General features: G+C 44.2%; 1 protein-coding gene across 1 annotated transcript in view; it reads left to right on the top strand.

Moving 5' to 3' along the window:
- Nucleotides 1-7,422, top strand: part of PIN4 (peptidylprolyl cis/trans isomerase, NIMA-interacting 4) — a 15,202-nt gene extending 7,780 nt beyond the window's left edge. Inside the window, exons 3-4 of the mRNA XM_039219861.1 lie at nt 6,493-6,612; nt 7,236-7,422. Of these exons, the coding sequence (XP_039075792.1) occupies nt 6,493-6,612; nt 7,236-7,394 (279 nt within the window). The 3' untranslated portion in view covers nt 7,395-7,422. The remainder of the gene's footprint in view (nt 1-6,492; nt 6,613-7,235) is intronic.
- Nucleotides 7,423-10,015: the final 2,593 nt, after the last annotated feature.

Here is a 10,015-nt window from a genome sequence, read left to right as displayed (position 1 = left end):
GCCAAGGCCCTGACCATGAACACTGTGATGGGAGGCAATCACAAATAACTACTTGAAGTACTTGACCTAGTCCAAGAGGAGTGTCATCTGCCCTGGGAAAACATAGTCTGTAAACAGAACCTTACTACTTAGTGCTACGTAACAAGGCAATTTGATTGTTTCAGTCAGTATGGGATTCCATACATGGATTCATTCATTAAGTAAGGATTTAGTGACATCTGCCTTGTGCCAAGCAGTGTACTGAGATGGTTTCTATAATAAAGAAAAAAAAAGGGGCGCCTGGGTGGCTTAGTCGGTTGAGCGTCCGACTTTCACTTAGGTCATGATCTCGCGGTTCGTGGGTTCGAGCCCCGCATCGGGCTCTGTGCTGACTGCCAGCTCAAAGCCTGGAGCCTGTTTCAGTCTGTGACTCCCTCTCTCTCTGACCCTCCCCTGCTCACGCTGTCTCTCTCTCTCCTAGAAATAAATAAAAAATATTAAAAAAAAAAAGTTTAAGAAAAAAAAAGAACGGGTACCTGAGTGGTTCAGTTGGTTGAGCTTCCGACTTCAGCTCAGGTGATGATCTCACGGTTCATGAGTTTGAGCCCTGCGTCAGGCTCTGTGCTGACAGCTCAGAGCTTGAAGCCTGCTTTGGATTCTCTGTCTCCCTTTCTGTCTCTCTGCCCCTCTCCTGCTCACTCTCTGTCTCTCTCTCTCTCTCAAAAATAAATAAACATTAAAAAATCTTTAAAAAAAACAGGTAAGAGATAGTTTCTATTATCACAATGTAGTTGGAGCAGTTAGGTAAAGACATAAATTTCATTGCTGTATAATAAGTGGAGTGAGTAGTGGAATTGCATCGTATAAATCCAGCCATACACACACAGCCAAAAAAGAGAGAGGGTGCATAGAACTAGTGTGGGCTTTTCTACCCACTTCTCTATTCGATGACCCTATGCTCCAGAGAAAGTGAGGTGGGAGACATGAATTGGCTTCTCCATAGTTGACCCCTGTTCTCGTATGAGCAACCAATTATGTGAAGTGGGATTCTGGTATCCAAAGAGAAGTTTTCATAAAACGTGGTCCCTAAATGCAAACCTACTTCATCTGGTGTTCAGCTGAAGAAGTGGTCATTGTTGCTGCAGGCTGGGGGAGACAGACTGTGTTGGGTTTGACGAGGGCTGACATGTTGGTGTCCAATACAGTGTCTTCATAAGGGATATTGTAGGGTAATTTTGGCCATACGCAGTTTTCACCTTATGTGCTGACTTTTACAAGCACCCAGCCCAAGAGACTACTCCACTGCATATGGCCTCAAAGAGGCATCTTGCTCTTTCTGGGAAAAAAAATGAGTTCAGTCTGGCTGTGCATGAGATATGTGGAAAGAAGTGGCACATAGGAAAGTTGATGAGGACTAAATTCTCTTGTAAAACTGTTTCTTTTGAGATTATTTTATTTTTATCTTGAGAGAGAGAGAGCACGTGAGCAGGGGAGGGGCAGAGAGAGAGGAAGATAGAGAATCCCAAGCAGACTTTATGCTGTCAGCACAGAGGTCGATGTGTGCCTTAATCCCATGAACCGTGAGATCATGACCTGTGCCAAAACTGATAGTTGGATACCTAACTGAGCCACCCAGGCATCCCATCTTTTGAGATATTTTGAGACTCACATTCCAGTTGTAAAAAATTGTACATGTGCTGTTTACCCTGTTTCCCCCCATGGCAACGTCTTGCATCAAACTCTATTACAACAGCACAACCAGGAGGTTGACATTGATCCAGTAAGCATTACAGAACATTTCCATCACCCCCAGAATCCCTGTTAATGCCCTTTTATAGCCACACCCACTTTCCTCCCCCACTTCCCTCCGTCCTTAACCCCTGGCAGCAACTGATCTGTTCTCCATTTCCGAAATTCTATAATTTCAAGAATGTTACGTGAATGAATTGATGCAATATGTAACCTTTTGGCTTTTTCACTGGCATAATTCTTTGGAGATTTCACATATCAAGAGTCTGTTCCTTTGTATGGCTACGTAGTGTGCTGTGGAGTGGGTGCACCGTAGTGTGTGTGACTGTTCACCTGCTAGAAGACATCTGGGTTGTTTCTAGTGTTTGGAAAGTTCCCAACAGGAAGGGAACCCTGGAACCCTCCAGCCTTTTAGGGGCTAGGCTCCTTCCACATCCTGCTATCCTGCTTTCAACCCCACTCCTGAGCCCATGCCCTGCGCTGCATCTCTACAGCTGTCTGGATTCTGAAACCTACCTGCCAACCACAGCTTTCCTCCTTCCCCTTTACTTCCTGCCTCCCCCAACCTTGTTCTTTTCTCTGCACACTGACCTCTAGCCCTCGAGCCTGCCTGTTCTCCCCACCATCTCCTAGGCTTTATGTCTGTCATCCAAGCCCTATATGTCCAATAAGCTGGAAATTAGATCAAAGAGCTTGACCACTGGATCTGGGAGCCCTGACTCTTCTTCCTTTTGGTCAGCTGCTGTATCCACCTGCCAGACTACCAACTCCAAATCAGTCCCGTGGCCTAATTCCTTTACGTTAAATTTTTTTAATGTTTATTTATTTTTGAGAGAGAGAGAGACCAGGGAAGGGACAGAGAGGCAGGATGACAGAGAATCCAAAGCAGGCTCTGCACTGATAGCAGCAACCCTGATGCAGGGCTCGAGCTCATGAACTGTGAAATCATGACCTGAGCCAAAGCTGGAAGCTTAACCAAATGAGCCGGCTCGGCATCTCTACTTCCTTTACGTTTAAACCCGGAACTGCTGGGACGTCCTGGAGAGTCACACAGCCTTAGGAATTGGGACCACTAATTCCTGGTCTCTAACCTTAGCTAGGCTGTGAGTACTGCTCAGCAGTCCTTTGCCACTCGCCTCAAGCCATCCACCACCCTGCTCCAGTCAGTCAGTAGAGAACTTCATTCAGTGGTTCTCAACCCTGGTGTACACCAGATTCACCTAAACAGCTTCTCAAACTACCAGTGTCCAGGGTCCCACCCTAGACCATCTGCCTCAGAATCCCTAGAGGATGGGGCCTGGACCTTGGTGGATTTTTTATTTATCTTTAAAAAAAATTTTTTTTTAATGTTTATTTAGTTTTGAGAGACAGACAGAGCGTGAGTAAGGGAGGGGCAGAGAGAGAGGGAGACACAGAATCAGAAGCAGGCTCCAGGCTCCGAGCTGTCAGCACAGAGCGTGATGCAGGGCTGGAACTCACAAGCTGTGAGATCATGACTTGAGCTGAAGTTGGATGCTCAAGTGACTGAGCCACCCAGGCGCCCCTCAGAAGCACTGAGGACAGTTCTGAACTGCTGCCAGAGTAGAGAAACACTGACCCAGTGTCACAGGGTTGGTGTGAGGATTTCATGAGAGAACGCATGTTAAGTGCTTAGCACATGCCTAGCAATTGTTAACTTTTAAATCTTAAGTTTTAGCAAGAAAATGGAAACCAGACTTAGGGGTAGGAACTTGTTGGCTTTCCGGACCCCTCCCAACAAAATTCTCGTCACACCTCCCTGCTCTGTCTTCTCATTTTTCTTTCTCTAAGGCTAACGAAGTTTTCAAGCAGTGCTCTGAGTGCCAGTCGTTCTCCTGCGTTATCTCTGCCCTCTTTCTTTGCTCTGTCTTTCCTTCTTTACAACCTTTCTGTCTTTACTGCATCTTTCCCTTCATTCTGAGACTCTGCCCAAGGACCTTTAAAATGTGTACGTGTCTGGGGTGCCTGGGTGGCTTAGTCGGTTAAACGTCCGGCTTTCGCTTAGGTCATGATCTCGCGGTTCGTGGGTTCGAGCCCCGCGTCGGGCTCTGTGCTGACTGCCAGCTCAGAGCCTGGAGCCTGTTTCAGTCTGTGACTCCCTCTCTCTCTGACCCTCCCCTGCTCACGCTGTCTCTCTCTCTCTCTCTCTCCTAGAAATAAAAATAAAACATTAAAAAAAAATAAAATAAAATGTGTACGTGTCTGTGACCATTTTCTTCTAAGATCCCTTTCTCCTTTTCGACCTCCGGTGGGGGAGTGCCCCACATGCATTCCCTTCCCGCCTCCCATCCCCTCCTCTGTCTGCCCACCGCCATCTGGCTTCTGCACTTTCTACTCCTCTGAAACTGCTTTTGCTAAGGTCATCAATCACTAATTGGATAAATTGGTTGTACTTCTTCTGATCACTCTGCAGCGTTTAAACCTGTTGACCATTTCCTCTCTGAAACTTTCTTTTGCCTTGGTTTCTGTTAACATACCTTTCCTACCCCTCTGGCCTTTCCTTTTGTATTACGGTTATTGAAATTTTTTTCTTTGCTTACTGCTTAGATGTTAGTGCTCTCCAGGCATGTCTTTAGCCTATGTTTCTCCTATTCTTATTCTATGTAGCCTCCCTGAGCAATCTCATCACCTCCCGTAGTGCCAGCTACTACCTCCATGCTAATCACTCTCGAATTTTCTCTGTGGGTTGGCTCTCTTCTTTTTTTTTTTTTTTTTAAGTTTTTTTTGTTTGTTTTTAAATTTTTTTATGTTTTATTTATTTCTAAGAGAGAGAGAGAGAGAGACAGCATGAGCAGGGAAGGGTCAGAGAGAGAGGGAGACACAGAATCCGAAGCAGGCTCCAGGCTCTGAGCGACGCGGGGCTCAAACCCACAAACTGGGAGATCATGACCTGAGCCAAAGTCGGATGCTCAACCGACTGAGCCACCCAGGTGCCCCTATTTGTTTGTTTTGAGAGAGAGAGAGAGAGAGAATCACAGGAGGGGCAGAGAGAGACTCCCAGGCAGGCTCTGCACTATCACTGCAGAGCCTGACGTGGGGCTTAAGCCCGCAAACAGTGAGATCATGACCTGAGCCAAAGTCGGATGCTCAACCGACTGAGCCACCCAGGTGCCCCTATTTGTTTGTTTTGAGAGAGAGAGAGAGAGAGAATCACAGGAGGGGCAGAGAGAGACTCCCAGGCAGGCTCTGCACTATCACTGCAGAGCCTGACGTGGGGCTTAAGCCCGCAAACAGTGAGATCATGACCTGAGCCAAATTCAAGAGTCAGATGCTCAACTGACTGAGCCACCCAGGCACCCCAGGGTTGGCTGTCTTCTTGGATGCCAGTCTTACACAGTTGCCAGTTGGTCACATTGCAAACCCCACAGGTACTACAGAGCCATTATGTCTAACCTGTCAGATTATCCAGACCAGAATACTTGTTTGTTCGTGTATAAAGTGCTGGGTGGCCTCGCCTTTCTGTGATCATGAATGCTGTAATTCAGTCCCAGTAACTGAACCAGAAGGTTGCTTTATGAGTGTAGAAGCATAAAGAGGCAGGCATTCTAAATGCTCTTTTGGCCAGGCCAACTTGAGGCCCTCCTTGATGAACTGTCCTTGTTTCCCAACATATCTCTCTCTAGTGTCCAGCTTGTTCCTGTCTGCCCAGGACAGTACATTCTGTACATCCCGTACATTCTGTACAAGTTTGCCTCTCTGAGCCCTGCTTTTTTACACATTCTTTCCTTCGCTATCAAGGTTCCTATCTGCTGCGTAGCTCCTCCAGTCAGGAAGTTATTCCTGTGGACCTAGAATGCCCTTGCCCCCAATTCCAGTAGTTGAACCCTGAGGACAACCTTGATTTACTTGTCTCTACACCTATAAGGGAGACACCTTTAGCCCCCATCCCAGTGTATCACTTACAATATGAAACAATGGATTGTGTTTGAGAAATTGGAAATCCTGCAAAATGGCTACCTTGACAAAATCAGTTTTCAAGATAGAGTGATTTTAATAAAAACAAATGGCTTTATGTGAACATAGGTCAAACTTGAATACTTTATAGGGTTGAGTATTCTTAATCAACGTATGATACTTTTTCAAAGTATTGAGTTGTGAGGAGGCTTTAAACATTGGGCCTCTTTTGGTAAAAAGTATTTCCTAGTGGTTTTTAAAATAGCATCCCCACTCTGATGGAATAATGGCTAACCTTTATTTATTCCTTGAATGCATTATCTCAGTCTTCATAACCCCATGAGAACCCATAGGTACTATTCTTATCTCACTGCACAAAGGGGCAGATACTTAGAGGTTTAAGAAAATGCCTACAGTCAGGGTGCCTGGGTGGCTCAGTCAGTTAAATGTCTGATTTCAACTCAGGTCATGATCTCATGGTTTGTGGGTTCAAGTGCCACATCGGGCTCTGTGCTAACAGCTCAGAGCCTGGAGCCTGCTTCAGATTCTGTGTCTCCCTCTCTCTCTGCCCTTCCCCTGCTCGCTCGCTCGCTCTCTCTCAAAAATAAAGACTTAAAAATTTTTTAATAAAAAAATTTAATTAACAAAACCAGAGTTCTGAGATAGTGTCCTGACACAGAGAACAAGCTGTGGCCATTGCCCAACTAAGCAGATTTCAGGATTTTCTGTTGCCATGAACCTGATCTGTTTTTTTCACTACTGGGGGTAACCTAGACCTGACTGCTGTACTGTGAGAAAAGGAGTTGTTTGAGTCTCCCAGATAAATTTTGTGACCGTACTTTTTACTTGTAGGTCAGACACATTCTGTGCGAAAAACATGGGAAAATCATGGAAGCCATGGAAAAGTTGAAGTCTGGAATGAAATTCAATGAAGTAGCCGCACAGTATAGTGAAGATAAAGCCAGGCAAGGGGTATGGTGCTGTTATCATTTATCCCCCCATGGAGGACACGCAGCAGTACGGGTTGTTTCTGTATTCTGCCTTTAATTTTAGCCGTATCTTGGTTGAAAGATCTTAAGAGCAGAAAAGCATGTCCAGCTTGTGAACAGATGCATACAGGGCACCTGTTGTCTGAGACAAGTCACGGCCAAACTCGCACAGCTGACAGGCACCCGGCAGCATTGTGAGTGCCTATGTGTGCAGTCCAAGGTTAGATCTCTTCCACCCATTTGTTCTTGTTGAGCCCACTTCTTTACAGCCCAGGCAAATAAACCTAGGAACCTTAGCATTCACGTTGGGAAATTCTCAAGCTACCGTAGAACTGTTTCCTCTTGGGGCACCTGGGTGGCTCAGTCGGTTGGGGGGCCGACTTCGGCTCAGGTCATGATCTCACGGTTCATGGGTTCGAGCCCCACGTCGGGCTCTGTGCTGACAGCTCAGAGCCTGGAGCCTGCTTCAAATTCTCTGTCTCCCTCTCTCTGACCCTCCCCTTCTCACACTGTCTCTCTCTCTCAAAAATAAATAAAACGTTAAAAAAAATTAAGAACTGTTTCCTCTTGAGGGCCACCTAACATCCTATCTTTTGTGTTTTTCAGGGTGACTTGGGTTGGATGACCAGAGGTTCCATGGTGGGACCATTTCAAGAAGCAGCATTTGCCTTGCCCATAAGTGGGCTGGATAAGCCTGTGTTTACAGATCCTCCGGTTAAGACAAAATTTGGATATCATATTATTATGGTTGAAGGGAGAAAATAAAATTGTACGGAAGACTGACAGCATTTTATTCAATTCTGTTTGTTTCTTTAAAAGGTGTTGAGTAGTCCCTGAATTTTATGAACTCTGTCATTGTGGGTTTGTAGGCACAGAATGAGGCGGGGAAAGGTTAGTGCACACTATAGCAGGCATCCAGTCAGCCGTTCTCACAGATAAGTCATGCAGGGGTGCCCAGCTGGCTCAGTTGGTAGAGTGAGTTCGAGCCCCACATTGGGTGTAGAGTTTACCTAATTAAAAAGATTTTTTTAAAAAAGAAGTCAGGCAGGCTCCTTTTAACCTGAAGTCTCTTTCCCCTCAGAACTACTTTGTGATTCTGTGTATCCCGTAAGTTAATTTAAAAATCATCTCTAGGATGATTCACCTGGTTCACACTATTCACGCACGGAGTTGGACATCAAATAGATGGATTAGCATATGAAAATCCTAAAATAAGGAATAGGCAACTCTTGTTTTATAAGTTAGCCAGATTTGATCTGCCAGGACAGTTATTAGCTCCAGTGTCTTAATATGCTGTCCATAATGGCCATTCAACATGAACTCTTTATGAACTCTTCTTTTTAAATAAACATTTATTGCAAGAATAAAGGCACTCAGTTCTTCTGGTTGTCTATACTAGACTAAGCAGCCAATATTCTGTGTATCTGCATTCTTCATTTTACATTCCCATATTGATAACATACAGAAATGTATAAAGAATTATAAATACTGTACTGCTTCAAAAATAAAACTTTACCTACACAACCATGTGATTCTTCACAGTGATTCTTTTAGGACACTGTGTTCTTGCTCAGCTGCATTTGACATAGAAGTTTCTTATTTTAGAGGAGTTTCTGGGCATCCCCAGCAGGTTAGTCCTCCAGATTTTCCCCACTGAGCAGACTAACGGATGCTCCATTCCCTCAGATACAGACATACCAGTATGATATTGAGAGATGTTCGAAATAGTAGGCCTAAGATGAAACTTCTAAAAACCCCACTCAAAACAATGTGTCTAACTAAGGGCTGTAAATTTGGAAAATCTTGAAGAAAATTTTGAAAAGCTTTATATGTGTAAGCCACTACCTAGTTACCATCCTTTGCTCAGGACATTGACTAACCCAGGATACTGAGTGAATAACTTTGGCAGGGTGTCACCCACAAAGGAAAACGTGCTGGAAAGGTAAAGTAGAAAAAGCAAACTAGGGGCACCTAGATACTTCAGTCGGATTGGTGTCCAACTTTGGCTCAGGTCATGACCTCGCGGTCCAGGAGTTTGAGCCCTGTGTTGGGCTCTGCTGGCAGCTTGGAGCCTGGAGCCTGCTTTGGATTTTGCGTCTCCCTGTCTCTCAAAAAAAAAAAAAAAAGTAAAAATTTTTTTAAAAAAGAAAAAGCAAACTAATTTGTGGCATAGAAAGAGAAAGTAGCGATAACTAGCTTGTGAGAAAGCAAAGCAAGAATGGGTCTCTGACACCAAGCAACCCTTTGGGAAGTTACCTTTGAACTAGCGACTAAGGTTCTAAAGGAGTTGATCAATGAGAAAATTAAGGATTTATACCGACTTATACATATTATAACTGAATGCACATGCATTCAGTTCTCCTTTGAAACTGCATCTTTTTTATTAAGTTCAATGCTTAACAAACCAACTTCATTCAGAGTAAAATAATTGTAAATTAAAACCAAAATGAGATCTTGCTTTTTACCTATCAGATTGGCAAAGTTCAAAACATTGAACTTTATTTCATATCCTTAAAGTATGCTTACTGGGGCGCGTGGGTGGCTCAGTGGGTTAAGCGTCTGACTTCGGCTCAGGTCATGATCTCACGGTTCATGGGTTAGAGCCCCGCATCGGGCTCTGTGCTGTCAGCTAGCTCAGAGCCTGGAGCCTGTTTCGGATTCCGTGTCTCCCTCTCTCTCTGGCCCTCCCCTGCTCATGCTCTGTTTCTCTCTGTCTCAATAATAAAATAAAACATTAAAATAAATAAAAATGTTTATTTTTGGTAAGAGTATGAGTAAACAGGTATTCATTAATGGTGGAATGTAATTATAATCTCTAAGGAGAATAATTTGGCAATATCTATCAAAATTATAAATACAGGGGTGCCTGGGTGGGTCAGTTGGTTGAGGATGACTCTTGATTTTGGCTCAGGTCATGATCTCACAGTTCATGAGTTGAATGCCGCATTGGGATCCACGCTGACAGTGCCGAGTCTGCTTAGGATTCTCTCTCTCTCTCTCTCAAAAGAAAAAAAAGAAAAATTATAAATACACCCTTGCACCCAGCAACTCCATTTCTAGGAATTTATCCTACAGATATAATCACATGTGTAAAAGGTACAAGGATATTCATCAGTGTCAGAAATAAACGGACTATGTCAGTAAATGATAAATGGTATATCCATTCAATAAAATATACAGCTGTGTTAAAATTAAAAACTGGTGCAGAACAGCATATATACGATCACATGGGTAAAACCATAGATATACAAACATATCCTTGTGCTTGTACATACATAGACTGTTCTTGGAAATGGCAATCCAGAACTGAGGGCAAGGGCAGATAAGACACCTTATTTCATACCCTTAGATCAGGGGTCTTAATCTGTTCTGTGCCCATGGAGCCC

This window comes from Hyaena hyaena, unplaced genomic scaffold (genome assembly GCF_003009895.1).
Source record: "Hyaena hyaena isolate Hyena2069 unplaced genomic scaffold, ASM300989v1 scaffold_844, whole genome shotgun sequence".
NCBI lineage: Eukaryota > Metazoa > Chordata > Mammalia > Carnivora > Hyaenidae > Hyaena > Hyaena hyaena.
This window is presented reverse-complemented; position numbering and strand designations above follow the sequence as displayed.